General features: G+C 40.5%; 1 protein-coding gene across 4 annotated transcripts; it reads left to right on the forward strand.

Annotated features, from left to right (window-relative positions):
- The first annotated feature begins 1,825 nt into the window (after window positions 1–1,825).
- LOC111269530 (putative ubiquitin carboxyl-terminal hydrolase MINDY-4) lies at window positions 1,826–22,710 on the forward strand. Of its 4 annotated transcripts, XR_002685810.2 has the most exons (8): window positions 1,826–2,106; window positions 2,626–2,904; window positions 4,166–4,304; window positions 4,623–4,846; window positions 7,525–7,622; window positions 8,249–8,392; window positions 8,840–8,895; window positions 22,330–22,710. XR_002685810.2 is itself a non-coding variant. In XM_022849195.2 (5 exons), the coding sequence occupies exons 1-5, from the start codon at window positions 1,918–1,920 to the stop codon at window positions 5,483–5,485; spliced, it is 981 nt and encodes a 326-aa protein (XP_022704930.1). In that variant the 5' UTR covers window positions 1,830–1,917; the 3' UTR covers window positions 5,486–5,766. The 4 variants fall into 4 exon arrangements, 1 of the variants encoding a protein (XP_022704930.1); XR_002685811.2 differs by lacking the exon at window positions 22,330–22,710 and having other exon boundaries at window positions 8,840–8,967; XR_015314619.1 differs by lacking the exons at window positions 7,525–7,622; window positions 22,330–22,710 and having other exon boundaries at window positions 1,827–2,106; window positions 8,840–8,967.
- The last annotated feature ends 610 nt before the right edge of the window (window positions 22,711–23,320 follow it).

Genomic DNA, 23,320 nt, shown 5'->3' on the forward strand with positions numbered 1-23,320 from the left:
GCTGACTTGCTAAGTAACGTAAGTACTCGCTCTATAAAATCTTAAAAGATTTAACGGTATCATTTTCGACGATTTGATTCGTTTAACATGCAAACACTTTACTCACTGCTCTATCATAGGAAAGTGGCATTATAATGACTATAATTTTACTCTTCAGTGTCAGATCATATGTGGAATCTATTTATAATGAAGGACATACCAGCTAAATCCTGGACATATTCTATTTGGAAGCTTTCTCGTCTCACGGCTTTCCCTCGGCCTACAACATAATGGGTGACTCTAACGTAGCAAATCAATCTCTCGAGCCATAAGTGAAACGTTTCGAAACCTAGCAAAAACGAGACTACTGGAAGCTTTTGCTATGTCGTGTCAAGCACTGTCACGCAAAAAACTTATCATGGCACCGGTTCAACCGTTGTCCATAACCGGGGGTAAACCGGAATAATGAACTACTAGTAGTATACGCTGTCAACCCGTTAAAAATTCACTCGAGAGAATCACTCAGTCAGGTAATCCGGGCATTGCGGGTTCGAATCCCGCCGACGACAACCGTTCAAAAAAAGCTACAGCAAATTATTACAGTAGATACACTTGACGAAAACATTGCGCGAGCACCTCCATTATGAAGTAGGTCTTAAGGCTACCTAATAAGGCTGCCTTAGTACTTGTACGAAACAGGCAAATATGAATTACAGACTTTCAACAAATCATATAATTTACACAGTCTTAAGAAGCTAAATATGTCCTAAATGTTCCGACATAGTTTTAACCTACGTGGTTACAAATGAAATTTAATATGTCGAGGGATCTTCAATACGGCTGAAAGAGGTCGAATGCTTTAAATTATCAGAGAATATCAACTTATCGAACTGTTTCAATAACGGCGATACAGTTGATATCAATCTGTAAAAGATATACACATACGCAGCAAGCATTGAATAGTATAGCACTTATAGGTCTAAATGCCTATTAATTCAGTGGACACGCACATATGTATTAGCGGTATGCCGTCACATGCATACGTGCAATATTTGCTAGGGAGAAATTTTCGAGGGAACTGTTTTGCGGAAGTATTTCTCTTTTCAAAATATATATATATATATACTTAATCTACGAAGTCTCTATTTTCCTCTACATAAATGAAGCATCAAAAAGTGTCGATGAGAAACGATAATCCTTTTAAAATAAATTTTTAAAATACAGGTCTTGTTTTGATAAATCTGGTAAAACTTCAAAACGTTATTAAATACCCGTAAAACCAAAAGCTAGTAGATTTTCTGTTCACTGGTTTACGTAGGGTTCGACACTCATCAATTGAACAGTTACGCAGTTTTCGATTAGAAGAACATTTGGACACTTATTCGAAACATGGTTAACAAGGTCAAATAACATTTGTTGTATGTCTGCGTATCAACGGAAGTCAACGTAACGTAAACGTTCCGAGTCTCGTGTCCATTGGTGCTGTTCTAGTTAAGCATTACTTCAGATAATCGGTGCCTCCTTCTGCCAACACGAACCGAAATGTGTCTTCGCTATGTTTTGAACCCGTGGCACCTCACTGTCCCTACGTGCGGTAGGCACACAAATCTCTCAAATACGAGATACGGAACCATGTTCTTGGCCAATACAGAGTTATTTTCGAAATGCACTCAGTTAATAACATGGATTCACGTTTAAAATAGAGGTTCTTCTGTCGCCTGCGATCATTTCAAGTACTCGTTAACCGCTGGCGTACACCCTGTAATACAGAGAAGGCTTAACAAAGACCTGAACAGCTCTAAACCCGCACATAACAAATATCGCCGTCGACATATTGACTGCACTGTCAGACCCTTGTAGCTTGGAAATACCGGCCGGAAATATTGCTTTATTTATTGAAGTAAACGAAGTAGCTGTCAACTTGTTTAGCATTGCAAGATGGCCGTAATGGGGACACTGGTTACCAATGACGAAAAAATGACTCTTTACTATCTGTTTTTATCGCGCATACGTTGTGAGGAGGACAAGGTGGCCTGGTACAATGAAACGTTTACGTTTCCTGATAAAAACTTACCGTTTCTCAAACAGACCTATGATGGACCGTGCGGGGTTTTGGCTGTCGTACAGGTAGGTGAGTGCCTTCACTCTGAATTTCCAAAAACTCCCAACAATAGATTCAAGTACGTATTCATGACCGTGTGTTTAATAGGTGTATTACCGATGCATCTTTCGATCAAAAACATGTCTACTGTATCGCGCCCTCGCACAATGGCTAATAGTGTGCGCCGGGCGAATTTTGCACTGTACGAAAACGTGCGGCGACGTGTGACCAAGCCGCCATTTTGAAACCAAAGATCGACAACTTTCGATGAGAGTTGATCTGAGAATAACCTAGGCTCTGCGTTGACTAGACCTATTTTGGGTGTGCAGTATGGAAGTACAATGTGTGTAGATCTTTTAGTTCTTTCTTTATCCTTCCGGGTGCTCAAATAAGCCTACCAGCCAATAGAAGAACGATTCAGTGGACCATATGCTTACTTGGTCGTTCTTTGCTAAAAATTTGTGGTACGTTCACTTTTTCTTCAGACAGTGCCACAACGCTTCATGTTAACTTTAACAGGACACGTTTGTTCGTTTTCGTTTTAGGCACGAATCATCAAAGCCTACTGCCAAGATGGAATACGTGAATCTGTCGTGTCCGACACGAACAAAATTCTTCTTATATTAGCTCTTGCAAAAACTATATGGTTAGCTGCGCAAAGTAACCACAGCGGTGGGACAGCTGAGGCTGTATTTTTTTCGACCAACTCAAGTTCAGAACACTGGCACCGTTCTGTCGCGACCTCGTTAACGGAGTTAGTGGATATTATCCGCACGAATCAGAAAGACATGAGCCAGTACGGAGTTTTACCATTCATATGCTCGGTAACTAAGAAAATGTTTTTTTTATGGGGTGTTTCCTGAAATATGTTGTCCGATTACGGAACTGATATTGTTATAGTTAATTTAAGTTACAGGCTGTGCATTTAGCTTTGATTTTTGTTATAAGTACATCCTGCTTAAGACTAATTGCGGCATTGGGAGGAAGTAAAGTGGCAATGAGTGCGACGTTGCCAACGTTGCAGTTCGTTACAACGAATATCAGTCGTTGTTCTTGAAAAAGATGCCGGTACAGGAATACCGCGATAGTAAATCTTACGCAGTGGTTTTACGTCCCCAAAGGCATACCGCAGTTTGCTTTACGCCGGGAGACTTGCTAGATATGTTAATGTTTGGATTCCAGGCATCCGTAGCTCGTGCCTGGTCCTTTGCACAGGGCCAATGTACAGGACTTCTGTGGAGTACCTAATATTCCGGTAATGAGTTTGTTCATTACATAATCTCCTTAAAAAAAGGGCACCGTTGGTAAAATATAAGCAAACGTACCAAGTACAACATCAGCGCAGACTTCTTCTGTCTACTACTACTACAAAGACAGTCTCCTGTCTCCATTTCGTCTACACCTTTAGTCGGTACGACGATGCCATGTTGTCAATGCGTTCACTTTACAAATTGCCAGATAGATACGCGGTACGATTAGGCAGAACAACAAGCGAAGACCGACATTAATCAGCAAACGGCAGTCTTTAAATGGATTGTTTTCAGTCATGTCCCTTATTCCGACTCTAGCTTTTCCTAACAAAAGCTAGACTGTGTTAATAATGATCATAAAGTCGTTACGTGAATAGTAGGAATCCGACGTTTGATGAATGGCAAGCTTCTGTAGCATTGCATTATGACAAGTCGCCCACAATGGAAAACTATCAAGGTTTTCGGAGGGGGCAAAGGAAAATGCCGCTACGTTTGTGCGTTTGGCAACATTCAGCCGCTGGGGTGTTTTTAAGCCATCGATTTTTGTTGGAATGAGCCACAACTCGGTCGTCGGCCTGTGTAAGAGGAAATATTATAAGCAATTAAGCAAGCTTACATTCGAAGGGCTATGTACTAAGCAATTAAATAGACAGTATGTACTATTTTATTACGATAAGAGTAGGGTAATCGAAAGTGTTTATAAACAACTGGATTTGCCTCTTTTTTGGAAATGGAAGGCCAGCAGTAACATGCCCGACCCGCATGATCCCAATCGTTAATTTGATAGTTGCTATACGGTATGGTAAGGTTTACCGCATGAGTACTTGTTATGTAGGTGATCGCGTCAAAGGGCGGCATGGAGTGGAGTAATTTACTGACAGAACGTGGCGACTGTGATCAAACTCTGGTAAACCTCCTCATAAGCGGGCGGGCAGCTCTCACGCTGGCGGACGGATCTAATCCGGATTTTCCAGGTATAGCTATAGACGTTTAGAAACTTATTTCGAGCAGTGCAATGGATTCTAGTGGCCTAACAAATACAAGTAATGATAGCCACTTAACTTCCAGAAGCTCAAGAGAAGAGTTAACATCAGGGTTACATATACTCGTTACATGTATCCATGCAACTCAAAGGTTTCTCAAAAAGGTTACTCAAAGGTATGCTGTATATATACAACATACACATCGCATGTGCATAGATTGGGTAGATATTTCATATCTACCCAATCTATGTAAATTTCTTCAACTGCTCTATTCAAATACGGAGTATCTCGCCTGATTTTTCGTTGAAGGCATACATGAACAAACGGACATCGGCTTCCTTCCCACGCCAGATGTGGCCATGGAGCTGCAATTGGGTTCTTACCTTAAAAATCCACCTTACCCAGTGTGGGTCATTAATAGAGCGGCACACTATTCTGTCGTCTGCTGCGAGGATGCAGGGTTATTGCAGGACAAGCCCGGAATCTACACCCTGTGCTATCTTCGTTTAAGTGGGCGCAGCGCACTCCTGAAGGTAAACGATAACAATTGAATAAGCATTTGAAAACAAATTCGAATCGAAATTCGAAATCAAAATATTTTTCGAGGACAGCGAAAGTTTGCCGGATAAGCGCCAAATTCAAAATCTACGTTAGATCAGTGTGTTGTTGTTTACAATGTGCTTGGAATAGCTGACGTTACTCAATAGAAGATTAACGATAGCAGAAACTGTCCGCGTGTTTTGTTTAGGATCCGTATTGCCGCATCAATCGAGCTTGTAACGCAAAATATTCTACTACTGACTATAAAAAGAAGAACATGGTGATGTCTAAACGCCATACATATACATGTTCCGAGCACATATAATGTATTCTACGCATACAAAACATGTGACAGATAAATCAATTTATTTTTGCTAGGATCATCATTATGCAATATTAGATATTCCTCAGAGTGAAGGAGTAAGTTTCTTCACTAGTTTCGATCTATAAGCCTCTCCGTAATTTATTTTTGTACTGCAAAGATGACCCTGTACGGCGAGCGTTACAATGACGACCGGGATTGGTCACAAACCAGATACGGCGTAGTCGAATGTCTGAAGGTGCGATGGCCAAGCTGCAGCATCGATGTGGTTCAGGGTGATGAAAAGCCTCATCAGGAAATCGAAAACTAATCTGATCGACCTGCTTCACCGGAACTTTCCGAGTAGCATTTTATCGCGAATATTTGACTACCTTATCGAATAAATGCGATGAGATCAAAATTTTCTGAAATACAAGATCTCAGACTTGCACAGCTACCGCTATACATAATCGAATAAAAAAAGAGAAAAAAAATGTATACTTGCACGTTTACTGTAGCATCCAATAACTGAAACATTCTGCGATGGCAGAAATAGTGGTTGGCTCAGAATGTCCGTACCCGGCTGGGAGTATATAGAAAGCGAGGCGAGGGTCTGTAGGAAAATCCTTTTTCTACGTATTTTTTTAAAAAAATACGTGTTTCAAAAAATTTTGTCAACGTGTTGTCGACCCATTCTGTAGATAAAGATGCCTTTGAGTACGGAAAGCAGTTATCATGATTAGTAACTTGATATTGTGTGCTTACACGAGCCTATTGGATGGACTAAAATACATTACATAAAAAAAGAACGTAACTGCCTTGTATCCTCTTTAAAGTGATTGTATTGCGTATGTAGAACGCATTCTGTTGCCATGCATCAGAGTATCTTCGGGAAACGTTTTCAGTGAATGCGCCGGCTGGATTGGGTGTGCGAGTGTTCGCCTGACGATAACCGGCATAGGAAAGTAGTGTACGAGAGAGAAACAAGGGCATTTTGAGTATAGCAACTGGCCACAGCCGTAAGCGAGAAAAAAGTTTGTCGGTTTCATTTTAAGAACGACCATAGAAGTGACTGGATCAAGTACGTCAGTTAGTCCCACCAAAGTCACCACTTTTTCTACAAGCTCTTTGGGATTACATCTAGTAACCGTAGGAAGTTGTTGATTAGACACCATTTCAAATCATTCTATTGACCATTGTCGTACTCTATACACGCCCAATACTATGATGAGAAATACATATTCCATAGAGTGGTTACGGTAATTCAATCTAAAAAAATATGCGACATTACCTTGGTAGCCATGGCACGCAACAACAATGTTTAAGAACGGCTTTAATTATATTAATTGTAATAGCTTTTGCACTCTGAATAGTCATTTAAGATCAGTTCAAACTATCCACAACTGATTCTAGTACACGCATCCGAAATCGCCGGGGCCTTCAGCTGTGCCATTGGCCTACGATGAGTTTTCCTTGATCCTGCGTGTGCCTTAGGGATTTCAGATGGTTAATGTACGCGTGTGCGAAACCCACTCAATGCATTTCACAGTGAGAAATTGTTTCATAAAAAAAAATGTCTAAAGAAATATTACTGTGATAAGTGAGTACGTCCGAGGTTAGTAACGAAAACCGAGATTCAGGTGAACATCCTGGGACAATAGCGATCATAATTGAAAAAGCCGTGGAATTAACTAGATTAGATAACGACCTCTCTTGAACGATTCGTTTAACCTTACATGTACGTAACCCTCTGTTAATAAGTGTACGTATCGCCTATTATATTAAGTTTTTTACAAGTATTTTTTATTTTTTGTCGCCCTGTATCCCATTCAGATTAGGGACTAATTTTTGATCTAAAAAATAGGTGCAATAGAAGTATATCTTATATGGCAGCTTCAACGACCTTCGCCACATTTGGCGCGTCATCGCGGAAAACAATAACTCTGTCATCGAGTTCCTTTTTCACACAGAGTCGTTGAGTGGATATAATCCATAGTACGATAATAATACAGATCCCTGGAAACTGTTTTACTCTTCTTTATCTTGAGCCTGTCAGTTTCACAGATCAAAAGATGCGACTTGATTTGGAGCCTAGGCGTATCTTAAAAAATAACATCTTTATTTTTATACTTTATATTGACGCAGACCTACCATTGTTTCCTACCCGGAACAATTCTGTACCCGAATGTGTCATTGTAGGTGCCTATGGCTCAGTGCTGGACGATATGTTTGAATATAGCGAAAAGCCTTGCTTACTTATATTCATGATTCAGTTTATGAGATAACGACACTTGTAATTTCTGATGAAATATCATAAATTCAAGATGTCTAAAGGGCAACCAGTCGTTTTCCGCGTATCTCGTCTTCCAGTTCCTCATCGACCTCGAACAACCGATCGCGAAACTGGCTGCAGTCCGTAAATCCAGAATCTCACTTTCAAACCAAGCGAACTACAAACCGTCTTTTCCGTACGTAGTAACCATAAGTTTGCTGCTTCGGCAGCTTTTTGGCCTCGGCAAAACGTAAGTTACAATAGGTGATAGAAAGGTTTCTTTGTTTCATTCATGTCATCCATACTTGAAGGCTAAGCTTAAAATAAAGTTTTGTATAAAACTACAACGGGCTTTAGCGAAGGTGCTCCGTAGAAACAAACAAAATGTCCAATGAAAGAAGGAAAACGAGCATTACTTTTTGGCCAACCTAGTAGAGCTATAAGCTGGAATCGTCCAGTTAACTAGGTGACAATGCAATGAGGATGCTTTTTTCGACACGAAAGGATTTCAACGGCAACAACGTCTGTGGTACGATATGAGCCAGTTGTATATATACTATCAACAGGTCGTGTAGTAATACTCAGCTCGATTAAATTCCGTAGTGAAATGATGATATTGTCACCAAATTAACTTCAATCGAAACACAGAGTGCGTCACTAGGAATACTTGTAAACCCTAGCGTTTACTTGTCTTGCAGCTGCAAGGGTTAAAAATGATTGACTTGGGAAAGCCCGTATATACAGAAGTTATCGCCTAAGTTCGCTACGTTACGTACACCGTGTGTATGTGAGATAAAGCGGCAGACTAACTTTCTGCTACAGTTCCAGGAACAGCAAGATGCAAAAGGTTACAGCGATGGACAATATGCGCCGATGTAAGATTTTGTGACGCAACCACTGGCAGGTGATCAGCCCGAATTCAGTGACCCCAGCGAACTTAGACTAGCCAAAACCTAGCTTTGAACGGTATGTAGACCAGCATCTCACATGATCAATTACTGTTATTTGCAGTTGATCAAAGAACATGCAGAATTTAGCATTGGCGTGTAGGTCTGCTGATGTTACATACATTTAAGTGTATTGTCTATATATATGCATATGTGTATTGCATATATATATATATATATATATATATGTGCAGATAAGTCTTTTGTCGAAGCTAGAGGAACGGTTCGTTTATTGTACCCTATTGAATTTATGTAGCTGTTGTTGTGTTGCTATACGATTGGAGACAATGGTTACGGTATGCAGACGTTATTATTTCTTTTGATGACTGAATGGTTTATACTATCACTTGTGGACCAGCACAAAAAGAAACACGAGAAAAGTATGATACGAGCGAAGATTTTGTGATAGGGGTACAGGAAGGACGGAAATAGATACAGTTGAAACTATAACAGTGACATTTCGCAGGGATTGCACCTGGATGGAGGACACTCGGAGGAGGATCAAGTTGACGCTGATGTGAGGTAACCGATAGCCCAAAAATAGTTTTGTTTTCCGGGTAAATAAAGATTCTGTAGATATGCAAAACATCAGGTTATGTGTGAGTTATGAGTCCAAAGTATTAAACAAACTGAGTACCTAAATAATTTTTCACTTACTGCTTCAATCGTCTCAGATTAGTCATGGAAAAAAATTTCATGGTTTTTTTTTATAATTGTTATTACTAGATAAATAAAAAAAACTATAAGCCTGACTCTAAAGCTGAATCGGACGTACCTACTTCGACATTTTCAATCCAATAATTTCACTCATATAATGCTGGAAGCTTCATTATGTTTGTCTTTCTGCGGCGGTGCCCTTTCCATAGATAAAGACGTTAGCGGTAAGAATTTTAAAAATGATGCAAGCTAAAATTAATTGGATATGTACGATTTTAAACGTTTTCTTTTCCCTGAAACTCATCGCATGCGGGGTAAATCGCAAAAACTAAGTAAGTAGTTAGTATACCGTGTGTGTATACTGCCTCTGCGTATCATCGCTTGAAGGTCCTTGCCTTGTGAAATTGCTCATAGATCGTTCATTTTTATGATAGAGTGCTCAGTATATCACGGCCAGGGCCGGTCTTACTGGGGTTATCTGGATTCTCTCTAACAGACCTGCAGAACGGAATTTTTATGCCATCGCTAAGATTTGAACCTGCATGCATATGCTCTTTCACGATTACTAACGCAATGGACGCTTTCACTGCCCAGACTACGTGTCTTTCGAACCATCGCGCTGCTTCGAATCTCGTTGATATTGTCAATTCATTTCGGCGCATCCGTCACCTTTTTTCTATATACAAAACTAAATAGGAAGCAAGATCATACCTCAAGCAGAAATAGATTAATTATGTAACATTTGGAATTCAATGGACTGAAACACTGCGTCGGTGCACAAGTGGCTTTTTTTTACATTAGTTTACATTTACATACTCATATTGACTGCATATGACCTTCTCTCTCGTCTTTCGTCTTTATCAGTTCCTTGTGTGGCTAACCGAAGACATATCTCAGATAGAATAGAAACTTGTCATAATGGCGCGAAGGGTCTTTATTTAGGATCATTGTGCAGATTCCCAATTTGAATGCTACTCTCTGAGAGACATTATGGCCTTTCATTTCAAACTATTGGCGAACGACGCAAACGTTCTAGACCAAAATCGAAAAATAAGGCTGTATTACGTGCGATTATGAATCTGTGTACTACTCTCGAAGTAAAAAGCGGTGTAGGATTATGCACCGTTATGATTAGCTATTTGTTTGTACGATGGCGGACTTTCCGAAGCGGATATACAAAATAGCAGGGCTTCACGCCGGCCGTCTTGCGCATTGAAAACTATGCATTCAAACTGTTAAGTTTGATCTTATTTTACTTAATGGGTTGGGTCGCAGCAGTTGATAAACCTTAATCCTAGGACTGCGTTGAGTACCGTATGGTGAACGCGGTATCGATAGTGAATGCCGTAACAACGCCTGAGTATGTGGCCGTTGAAACAAGTGACAGACTCAACTAGTCGCCTGTTTGTGTTGTGAACTATATAATATTGGCTCTTTTGTGTAACTCATACAATTCGTGTTCAAAATTATCTATTTCGTCTAGGGATTGATTCAAAAACGGTAGCAATACAAAATTAGATCTCGTTACTTATAGCCCGTCCTACACGGAACTGTGCTGTTTCAGTATCTCGCCTTATAGAAAATGCTTGCATAAAACGAATATTACGGCGAATCGGTTCTTGCCATGGAACCCCACTCGTTACCCAGTGCGTCCAACAAAAAACCCTATTCATTCCACTTCGCGTAAACAGGTCGAGTACAGATAGGCTATTCGTTAATTATCTTGATATGAAAGCATGAATCTTTTGCATCGTTTGTACTATCGTATACAACGTATGTTTACCTATTGTGTAACTTATCCCGCATCTGTTTTTCTTCTAAGTGGATCTGGCAATTAAATCTTCCACCATTAAACCACTTACGTTTGCAATAAGTCATCGCTATCTCCTCTTGTCTATTTGCCAGCGACAAGAATTATACGATAATAACGCCATCTACGTTGTTCACGTTTTATAACAACTTACCCACAACCCCTCGGAATACATGAATCTATAACAAGTTCTTTTAGCTCACCCAGATCTATACAGCATGGAAATGAATTTCGCCGAATAAATAATCTCGTTTAAGGTACGTTTTTCCTGAAGATTTACAGACTGTTTAGTTGAAAAAGGGGAAACACTTGAACTAGTTAATGAAGGAGCTGAAAAAGAAGTTTTTTTCCGTGAGGTTTTGTTGACCTTGTGAACGTGGGTTGACCCTTTGGATAATCGAATCTCACAGAATGGTTACCCATTATTATATGACAGAATTAGTATCGTTGAAAAGTTTCTTTCGTTTTTCTGATGTTATGATTTTTTGGAGTTCAAAAATACCTTTGTTTACTTAATTAAACATACGCAATGCTTCAAGCAGCCATAACAGTGTGACAAAAGAAGTATTGGCGTTTTCTGTAAGCTATAATTCTTAGTGAAGCTATACAGGCTTTAGCAAACATTTCGTTCATGCGACAGCTTTGTTGTTGGATCAAAGAGCCAATTATGTCTCGAGTAAAATCGCAAATACGCTATTTAATATGGAGAACCAGCTCGGAATTTCAGTTAAAACAGCGTAATATCTTCGTGAAGGGCGACCCCCCCCCCCCCAACAGTATGAACTTTCTTGATGCCCGGAATAGATAGTCTGTCTTATTGGCTTCGATGAATCGGAGGAGGATTCGGCTAAGCCGGACTTCCTAACGACGACCATCTATGATTAAGACATCGTATCCTCAAATAGAGGATCCACAGTTTATCTGGTAACTTGATCCGTACTATAACCGTACTAGATCCGAATGCATATCTACAATTTTATGGTTATACGTTTCCTTTAACCCTGAATGTCTGCTGTAATGATTCCGTTATCCCGTTACTTCAGCTACTTTTCTTCCAGCATCGAACGACGCCACGTCTGCAATGCAGTCGTCTCGTCTCGTAGCCCCGTGGTCGCGTATAAAGAAAACTGCTTCAAACTGGCGCCGCCAATGTTGTAAACAGCGCAGACAATCAGGAATAACTCTTAGAAAAAAAACCGCTAAATTTGAAATAATCAGCGTGTGGGGCCAGGCCAGCGGGATTAACTGGACCTTGGCCTAGTGCTTGGAATGTCCTTGAGCGGTATAAAAGACACCGGAAAGTCAATGCGTTTCATCAGTCGACGTCCGCTCGTATGCGCCGTGGACTACAATCATCTCCCACAGAGAACTATTTTATGCGCATTAATGCCCATAGGTATAATTTGTAATGATATAGTTTAGCTCCAATGTTTCCCGAGCATTTTCTATCACACGCAAGTAGACTGTGTTTCGGCTGTCCAACTAGAAGGACAACAACAACCGCGGGAAAAGGTTTGGACGATCTCCATGAATGTGTGGTGATATAATATTAACCTTCTGAACTTAAAAACACGTAAAACGATTTAGGTAGTCTACCGTCCGTTAAAAAATCTTCCAATTCTGCTAAAAAAAAAACTGCTCCGAAGTGTTGATAGACAAAAAGTTTGTTATATGCTGGAAGGGGCCTCCCGTCAGCCGTTTGAAACAATGCTTAGTTAAAACAACGGCGCTGAAAGCGAAATCTGCAAACCAGCAGTCTTAGCCAGTTCAGTAAACAATCGTGTAAGGAACTTGCCAGCGTTGCGACTTTTTGTCGGCTTGTACGTGGTAATAGTAACATTCGGTACGTTCTTTTGGACAAATATTAATTGATCATGTCATGATACATAACTGATTGTTTAGCCAATTAATCCTAGACTATGTTTAAGCCGAATTAGCATACAGTACTATTTAAGTACTCGCAACCTTGTATACAGAATTATTAAACTGACGCGGAAGTGGGCAGTTATCGTTGGGTATCGAGTTCCGCTGAACTATATTAATTTATACTGCGTTCTGTTATAGCTTCTTTGTTCCGCCACCTGTACACCTGCTATGGAGCATATACGCCGTTCACAAAACACTCAGCTGTACCTGCCCTATTGCTCTCTTCATTGTATATGATTGGACAATTGTTATGGATTGATTGACACGCTCGTTGCGTCGAATAGGAACGCGTTTAACCCCTATATCGCCTCCCGCCTATGCAGGACTTTCAGCGGTCAACAGTTTCTGGTAATAGAAAGGCTTCGCGTGTAAATACTGTAATATCTATGTTCCGTATATAATTATAATATATATAATATATTATAATTATATACGGTATGCCAACGGCGTTGAATAGACCGTGAGACCGGCCGATGTTATAATGCCCTAAACTAAATAATAAATTGATCACAGTGCGGAATCACTTTCCACCTTAGAGGATATATTGTAGCATCGTGTAAGACGTCAATAAATGTATTAATCTTTGTCTTCGACAATATAGCTGTGCTGCACATTGAGAGGATGGCATCTAGTCCACTGATATTTTGCTTACGAATCGTGGGAACTACTATCGGCCGCGAGAAATGGCGTTGTTTTATCGTTAAGATTTGCCGGTTTATAAGATAATTACAGGCGGGTTCCATATCATAGGACACGAAAAGATCACCCAGGGCTATTTGGTAATATTCGATTTCTCTTCAGACGGAAACCGTTCGTGCTCGTAGCAATCGAGCAGCACAAGTGACCCAGCGAATTATGCTCAAATTTCCTTGAAAAACTCACAGGGGTGTTGGATATGGTCCATGTTGAATATTTTACTCATCTCATTACCGAAGTTCCGATAGTGATACTAAATACGGTAAATTTGTTCTCCATTTGGAACGCTGCCGTTTCCCCACATGCGCTTCTGATTATAGTGGCTAGAGAAGGTAGGGCACCAGGGCGTCCTGAGACACCAATCCGACGTCAGGTTGTCGCTCGGACAAGGTTGGTCATGGTTTATCTGCGGGATGATCAAGGGGTCATGTGTCGTTCAAAACCATTATCTTAGAATATGTGGTGTTCCTATATTGGCTTCGTTCGGAGTTTCAAGTTTATGTTATTTAGCACGTTTACGTTTGTGAACGGTTCCTACAAACAGAGAGCCTAGGGAAGAACGCTTGTGCTTTTCTATACTCCTTGTGACGTGGATATGGTGAACGCGCAGCTTACACGAAAGAACTCAAGAGCTGGCTTATCTCCGGTAATTTAATTTTTTTTTGTATTTCATAAATATTATCCTTATGTGAATTAATTACTGTTAGCTGTCAACTATGATATATACCTTTGAATGACATATGTTTCGGCAATCTACAATTACTAGTTTAATATCATATAAAAGAACAATGATTTTAGCATGAAAGATGAACTTTACAGGGAACCGTAAAAATTTACTGTTTCTTACAAATTTACAAAAAACCAAGTATTGTGCTTCTAAATGTGTTGTCACCCAGTTCACCGACCCATATAACGATATGAATCGAATCTTAGTCATAGAAATTTCATAAACACGTAGAGATAAACAGATATTGGAAACGGTAAACAAATCGATTTTCAAAGACAAGCACACAACTTGATATGACTGCTTAATTTGAATCTCTCTAGGTAGAAATACCGCTTTTTACAAGAAAGTGCCGGATCAATTATGTCAAGTAGCTTCTCTTAATAATGTCGTTATTTTCTGTGTAATGGCCGGTAAGCACCGAACACATATCTTTGAGCGCAGCGGAGTCAGACAATACTGCGAGCAAGTCATGCTATATCAAAATTATAACTTACATGAAGAAAGACTCAACGTGGCGAAATCTAACCAAGCATAAAAGTCATTCCCTTTCAATACCAGTATAACATATTGTCTGCCGGAAAGCTGCGTTATGACTCCTCAGACCGATATCTGCTAATCGTCTCCCTTTCTATTTTTCGTGAGCTATCAGGTGGCTCTCAAAGCGTATATATTTTTGTACTTATCGATTACACTCTCTTCTCTAAAATAGTCGGACACAGAATACTATAGACTCCGCTATGCTCGACAACCGCTATGAGCTCAAAAAAGCGCGCCACATTTCGAATGTACGTTTCCTCTTCGCCCAGTCTCTCTTCTGAACATCCGTTCTTTTTTTTTATCTGTCGCGGGTTCAGCCGTATCACTGAGAAACAAAATAGAAAATACTTTGATTTGACGCAGACGACCAAACAATATTGCTTTCTGGTATTGTCGCCGCTGACGGCAACATGGTGAACGGTATCACCCACAGAAAACAGTGGCAGCTATTATTCGCGCAGACTTGAGCAGGGCAATCTGTTAGGGAAGCATTTCGTACCTCGAGGTCTGCACATTTTTGACCATGTTGTTGCCACAACATTGTCGTGTTTCTGTAGGGTGACTGAGATCAAGGAGAGAAACGGCGAAGGGTGGCATGGCGGGGCTAGCCAAGTGATGTGCCCTGCTTTACTTTGAAAGCGGAGTTAACTTCAATAGTAAAGGTTTGTAACAGCTGCACTGAAGTGGGAAATGATTCCAATTACCCAAAGGAAATTGCAAGGACTAAAGGAAATTCATGAGTGAATGAAGATGCCACGGGGTGGTTTCATTGACATCAGAAGTAAACGCTGTCTCATCGTTTGACTGTTGAATTTATTCGATCACAGATTTAAGCCAATACGTTTTGTAAAGGTATATTTCTAAAATCGATGAATAGCCGGCTGTTCGATACTTGCGATTATGGAAGACATCAAATGTCGTGCAGGCTTGTCAATATATCATAGATGTGGCTTTGAAATTTCCTAGAAACGAAGCCTACAAATGTCGTATTGCGAACTTGTAACAAACAATCGTCAGAATCTAACTACGTTGAAGGATGGCACTTCTTAACCAAATAACTTTGGTCTAAAAAATGTATAAATGCGGTTGCAACTTAGCTAATCTCTGTAAGCTCTTTAGTCCTATTATCCAAGAAGTCTATAGCATCAGCTTATAGCTGCGATCCTACGAACTATAAAGGTGGTGCCCAATTCCGTTAACGCTGATGTGTTCTAGTTAGACTCTGAGTCAAGCTGTACCTGTGACTACGACAACGACTTTACGTATCAAAAAGACCCTTCACCTAAACCCTAACGAGCGCAGATTGACAAAGTACGCAAACCAAATTGCGACGTTAACGTCTAATGTGCTGTTAGCAAACTCTGGGCTCTTTGTCGCGTCTTTAGGGAGCCATAAAATGATTTGATTTCGACCAGTGTCGTGCATACGAGAGACGACGCTTGCCGCAATGACGCCAGTCAAACCACAACGACGGTCACGAACGAGAATAACGACAGAAGATTTCGGCAATGAAACAAAGTCGGCCTAAAATTCGCATGTCTGCTGGAATCGGAAACTTGGCGGGTTGCTAAATTGGCCGAAGGACGGTCGTTCGATAGGGAAAGTGGAAAACTGTGAAAAGAGAGAAAAAGAATGATTGTGGAACAATTTGCTAAGCTGTAGTAGCATTAGTCGCACTGCGACATTATCATAACGCAAGGACATGCCCTGTAGTACGATGAGGACGAGAGATGGCGTCCTAAGACGATTTAGAATGATACTGGAGGCTGGGTATCGATGCGTAGCCTTAGTGCACTGGAATGAGGTGGAATGAGACATTCTTCAAACTGTTGTGTTTAGGCTGAAGTATGACTAGTCGAAGTGAAGGGGCTAGATCTTTTCAATTTTCCGCTACGCACATGTACAGAAACTCCCTTTACGTGTAGCGTGGTCATTTAGGACTGTGACATCGGCGCACCGGATGCGTTTGCCGCAAATGGTTTTAAAAATCGCTTAACCAAACAGCCTTAGTTTCTGTGTGCGGCCACAGCCCATAATGTTTCCATATGGACCGAGGCGAAAGGGCAGAATATTGGTTTAAGCCCTTAGCACTCACGACTACTCTTCAGCTTTTTTTCAGTTGGATTAGAACATATATATGAAGTAAGCGGATGAAAGAATCGGATCATTTCACCATGCGTATTGAAATGGATCGCAGCTTTTGCTTTGCTCAAAGCTATATGAAACATATATACAAAAGAACTATATAGAAAAAAGTGGCTAATTGAGTACATGTTAGTAAGTATACAGGGTTCTGCAAAAGGTTAGTCACAGATAAATATCGTACATTGTTTATAAAGGACGTTTTTTAATTTACAGCTGTTTGTCGTTTGGGTTGTTGGCAGGAGGCTATTGATTTTTTAACTTGGTAAATATTTTTTACGCTACGAAAAATCATACATAGACAAGATCACGGATAGTCAGTGATATAGGGCCAGCTTTTACTGGACAGTAGGATATCCATATACATATATCCAACAATAGATTAAGTCATCGATAATTTCTTCGCCATTGTTGTTATGCAGACGAAATTCGCGCCAGTTGGTGGCAGCAAGAGGGAAGCGAAACCGAGTTGTCACGACGCGAATAATTTGAAGATGGAGGAAGCGGTCAGCGAAGCTGCGACGCTAAGTACCGTGATTGGAGTATCTGGGGAATATAAAAGGGGTTGTGTTGCCGGTGAATCTACCGCTCAAGGCTTGGGCAATAGATTCGGGCGTTGGAGACAGCGGCAGGTATCTACGATGCGATTGACCGTAGGGGTAGGTACATGAGCGCCAGTTCGAGCCTTATGGCCTTCTGCTAAGTGTAACCTAAACACTGAGGTTTGTCTATTTGAGCAGTTTTCACGGGAGCACTACTTCACGCATCTGGATGTGACGCGCGGGCCCAAAGAGATTACCTCACGCGTTCGTTTACGTAGGATGTCTGATGTCTTAGCTGATGTCGGAAAACGTCACTGGCAAATTATAGAGACGCAAGGGCAGACATTCCTCGGAAGGGTACACCTCAGCGGATCCGAGTGTCACTGACTGTGCGACTATAGGTTGAAACCACAATCATGTTCCGCCACTTCGAACAGACAGGTGAACATACAGGCACCCGAAAAGCTTTTACTTACTATTAAATCGGCATCGACATATGTTCTCAGCTCAGGAAGATGGTGACTCGCTGTAATGCTTGCCGAGGTTCTAAGCCTAGGGGAAGAAACGCACACATTTGAACGTCTGTTTTCATTTAAAGAAATCTACAGTTAAGGACGCGATCAGTTCCATAGAATGCCGTGGTGCATCCGTACTGGGCTTAACGGGAGAAGGTAAAAATATAACTTGGCAAATAAAACAGGCGCCGCAGCTCCCAGGAATAATATGAAAATGGTGTGTATGTTTGGATAATCCTATGGACAATCTTGTTATAGCAAACAGTGGGCAGCTTCGAAAGGGGTGTCATCGCGTGTCTGGAGATTTGGCAATTCGAAGGAACTCTAACTCTAAAAGCACGAACTATCTTAGACAATTTGAGCGAAAGTAGCACGCTTGAGCGTTACGGCCCAGGTATTAATATTAGTATAAACCGAATAGATAGCTATTATCTGCCACTAATATACAATATATATTTGCATTACCTTAAAATACGAAAAATCAGGAGTTTTTTTCTTGAAAATATATACTGAACCCAGGACCTTTACAACTCTACTTGCCTGTCTTGTTCCATCTTTACAAGAATCGCAAAGGTTCTGAAAGTAGAAAAGTGTTAAAAATGGAACACAAAAACTAGACGGCGTTTTTCACGTTGTACGTTTAGCTAAAAGTTATTGTTTCAGTCTGTCTATTACCGCCTGAAGTTGTCAATCCTCCTCCAGTTATTATCAGAAAAAATGCGGCGTCAGAACATTGTAGATTTTCACTTACAGAATACCTAATCTTTTAACGTTCTGCCACGGTTGGTTCTGTGGAACAATTTGCATCTAGAATATGCGTCTATGCATAGATTCCTTTTTCAACGAGTAGTTAATGCTCATCTGGCTCACGTCGTTGGACACGCCTTTCTTAATCAACCCCGTTTTCTGGGGCTTTGTAGGCCCACAACCGATAAGATCCAGCTAGGAAGGGGCTTCACAAAAACACGACGATGATGACGATAAAGAGAAAAATAGCTAATAGAAAGAATAGGGAAAAAATTAACAAGCGTAAAAGAACGCTAATTCGTTCATTTGCCATCCTATACTTTCATACAACCAGCTCGTATGCCCCACGTTCAGTGTCCAGCTGCTACCGGTCTGCAGTTAGCGGCTCGTATTTCCCAGCTAGCAGCGTTTTGCGCACGTGGAATGGATGGCGGCCCACAAGGAGCAGGACGACCCGCCAATGCCGTCTTCCGGTAATCTCGTTTGACGATCGCAAAGTGCGAAGGAATCAAATATAATTTGCCTTGCACATTTCTCAATACAAATACTTGTCATCTTCGTCTTTTTACTTGCCTACCGCTTCATGTCTGTGTTACCCTGTCCTAACCCGTACTCATCCTTAACAGCTCTATCCTTACCTTCAGTTCTGGTTCCATTGCAGCCAATAACTTGGCTCTTGCATTAGCCCCAACCTCCGATTACGTGTATGAAAGAAGTGAAGTGCAAGATAGCATTAGCGGCGCTGAAGTCTCTATCGAAAGAGTCGTGAAACCGTAGAGGAGCCATGGCTAGCGCAGCGGTGTCTGAGAAGGGAAATTCAGGAAAATGGGCTCAACTACTACCACCACTGCCGGCAGCAGCAATGGCAGGAAATAGGCTAGGAGTCGAATTGGTGGACGGACTTATAACGACAGGCTGAGGGACCAGCGAATGGACGGAACTCTAATGCGATTCCCTCTGAGCGAATGTAATTTCCCAGTGTTCCGCTGCGCACGGCCGCGGAAGGGTGCCTATGCGCCGCACATCGGCGGTATTTCGTCGGGCTCTGAATTTGCTCTTCAACGGAGAAATCAGGAACTGATAAGACCAAAGTCACCATGGTGGTGATCATCATCACCATCTGTAGGAGCGGCATCAGCAAATGGCTCAGACCGCTGGCGCTCGTGGTAGAAGCTCCTTTGCACTAGTTTTTTTTTTTAAAAAAAGGCCGACGGGCAAAAAGAGGCGAATTGCATAGATACAGAACAGAAACTAATAATTAAGTTGCGGGATCATCTTTTTTTACTTTAAGTTCCTTCGATAGGTGTTCTGCTGTCCCCTATTGAACACCGTAGAGAAAAAAAGTGTTACTAACACAACTTGCATAGTACGAGTAATCTGGACAAAGCCATATTCAACTATACTAACAGTCGATCTACAAAACGTAGAACGTGTCAGTGTTGGCTAGATTTAGGCTCAACTCTGTCATTTTTTTTACATGAGCTTTTGATAAGTTTTAGAATTTAAAAGTTAAAGAACCTGTGACAGTGGTATGATGCATAAGCAGATCCTTTCTTTTGCTGTGTGAACGATTCGCGTCCACTACACAGAAATCAATCCAGAGCGATAAAAACAAAAAATATCAAAATTGTAGATTTTGCATGAATACACGTTTCAGAGACAATATTGCAGCAAGAAGTTACCTATTCTCATTGGCAGCAGTAGTTGCCTGCAAGCAGGTACCTTTTCGTAGCAGAAACATGACGATTGGTATTAACAGCGATACGATGACAGCCACAACAACCGCCGTTTACCTACGTGGTATGGTAAACGAGTTCAGGACGACAATGCTGCATCCGGCGTTTGCGTCAGGGAAGTTTTTTTATTTCAAATCATTTTAGCTGCTGCATGAATATTGTCACAAGTATTTGTTGCTTCCCATCTACCGACCGCTTCATATTGGACCGTGTTTCAGTTTTACACGATTCGAAAAGTAAGTATTTCGCGTCGATAAAAAATCGAGCAGTTGGACAGATAATGCCCTCTGTCTACCCTCATTGGGTCCTATGATAAATGGGCGCCTATGTTAGGTGCAAGAAACATTACGGATTGATACATTACAAATGACACTTTCGTTGCTTCTGTTTCGACTGAGCAGTGGAGGGGCCTTTGTTTTTTCACAAGAGCTACGCAGGAGAGAACAAAGACAACGAACCGCCTTTTCGTTTAACCTGATATTTCTTTGTCCTAAAAGCTTTTACTACGAATCACCGATAAAAAAATACTGCCAAATTAAGTTCTTATGTCATATTACAGTACACGTTTAAAAGTAGGGAGAGCTACCACTACGATATACCCTTGGTTTTCTATCACAGATGTAAGTTTTGAGTTTTCTGTTAATTGCTGAAGTCAAAAAAGCATTGAGCAAAGAGTCGCCCACGGCTTAATGTGCTCGCTTAAATGACAATGCTCAAATCTGCGGACAGTTAACGGATGTTTGAGAACGGACTGTTCATGAAATTAATTGTTGTAAATTTGATTTGCTTCTACACTTGGCTACCTAGGTATTTTCAATTGGTCAAGTGTGCAAAAAGCCCTCATTTCGTCGAGTCAGATTGCAGAGCCTAATTGCATCATCGACCTGTCGATCAGCAACGTTTATCGGAACCTTTTACATTTCAATATGAAATCCGTCAGGCCCTTTGACTGGGAGAATGGCCCTGGAAAGACATCGAATTCAGTGGCATTGTCGAGTAGGTTTGGACGCAGGGTAATGGTAGTGTCTGCAATGGACATCACGGTCATGTTATTATTAACCTACTCGCCGAGAATCAAACGCTGCATCTACGGAAGTTTCCTCGCCGTAAAAAGGAACGACAAATAGGCGTGCGTATCTCACTGTCGATTTACTTCGAAGGCCGTGGAAAGATTGCACACCAAAACGATGATAGCACGTACGTGGATAGTGTCAGAAGCTGTTAGAGGCTCGAGACAACTGCAAAAAAACACATGTACCTACATGGCAGGTTATCATTCTAAGCTCAGAAGTTCGCCAAATCCGCCTGTAACTGTCCAGTATTTGTAGATTTTGTGCGTTTATATGTTTGTCTACATTTTGTAAATGCAATAGCGATTTCAGTTTAATAATGTCGGCTTAAATTATGGAGAAGAGGTATGCATGCTTAAGTGCAGGATCTTGGAGTTGATATTTATAGAACCTATCTATGTATTTGTAATATACTATATATATGTATAATATATATATATTAAAAGAGCGTTGAAAGGCCGATTGTTAAAAAATATCAAATCTACGTAAAAATATGTGTAATATTTTTCATAATGATGTATAAGAAAAGATATACTAATGCCCATAATCATCAAAAATGTAACACATTGGTGCTAGCGACCGCTAGACGTTTCGAAGAGATTTCATAAGGGGTCCGGTTATCAAAAAAAATTTTATATATATATATATATATATATATATTAGGCTTTCTTTATTAACAATATAATAGTTGTATCTAATGGCTACAACATTAAGCAATCCTTTCTTTAATATTGAAACAAATTTTTTATGAACCCAATTAATTTAGATGATAAAAATGTCTGCTCTTCAGAAGTTCGGTAGATCTCAAAAAGATTTTTTTTTTTTTTTTTTTTTACATGTGATTGTTTCAGAAGACTCTAGCCGTTGTTGTGATAACCGTCACAGTATTTAAACTTCAACGAGGCCAATATTAGGAGCAGTCAGAAGGCTTTTGGTTCAAGTGTCGTGAGAACATATAGTGAACTCATAAATAATAATAAATTATTCATATTATTATTAAGGTACTAACAAAATTGTCTAATACGAGTTATATTGTATAGCATATGGTATGCTATAAGGGTCGTCAAAAGTTCTCAGAGCAAGTAAAAGTTTTTTTGCTTCTAAAATTGCTGGTAATGGCGTGAGCTGGTATAAGATAATCTTAGTTTAAATTAGAGTTTCAAGCCTGAATTTTACCGGAATCATAAGCATGGTTCAGACGATAGAAAGAAAACCATGGCACTACCGGCAGTCCCATTCTTCCGGGTGTATTTGTAGTATTTTACTGTACAATGAAAACAAATATATTTACTCCAGGGCATCTGCAGCGTACCTAATAGGAAGGTACCTAGGTAAACGTCTAATTGCATTGCTGTTGTGAGGCGGCCGATCGTTTCAAGCATAAAACAAAGTCCATCTAATTTAGAATCACGACCGCCACTAAAGCTAGCACATACAAGTGTACAGTTTTAATTATAATGTTCAAGAAACTCCAGGGTAGACATGACACACTGCAGACCAGCTATAGAGCAATTTAGTCACCCAAAAGCAGGTTCAAGGCTAAGAAAAAAAAAGAACTCATCACTACGAGGAGGGGGGGAACTTCATAGTAAAACTGAAACCCTCGCTAATATCTGCGTTCGTCTATTAACTCTTGGTTCTCACTTATCCATACTGCTATGATTTTGGGCATTGAGTCATCTTTACAAGAGTTCTATTCAATGGCATGCATCACCTGATCTTAATAACACAATCATATGATATGTAAGATTGGTTTTTGTTAGAGATTTGCAAAAACTTTTTCTTTTCGTAGGACTAAACATTTGCCATTTTTTACAGCCGAGTAAAGTTCAACGAAGCTGT

This window comes from Varroa jacobsoni, unplaced genomic scaffold, assembly GCF_002532875.2.
Source record: "Varroa jacobsoni isolate VJ856 unplaced genomic scaffold, vjacob_1.0 scaffold_1393, whole genome shotgun sequence".
Classification (NCBI taxonomy): domain Eukaryota; kingdom Metazoa; phylum Arthropoda; class Arachnida; order Mesostigmata; family Varroidae; genus Varroa; species Varroa jacobsoni.

Coding starts and splice junctions, on each gene's coding strand:
- LOC111269530 (XM_022849195.2), top strand. CDS start 1,918: ATGGCCGTAATGGGGACACTGGTTACCAATGACGAAAAAATGACTCTT. Junction 2,107..2,625: donor GGGTTTTGGCTGTCGTACAG/GTAGGTGAGTGC, acceptor TTTTCGTTTTAG/GCACGAATCATCAAAGCCTA. Junction 4,847..5,335: donor GGCGCAGCGCACTCCTGAAG/GTAAACGATAAC, acceptor TGTACTGCAAAG/ATGACCCTGTACGGCGAGCG.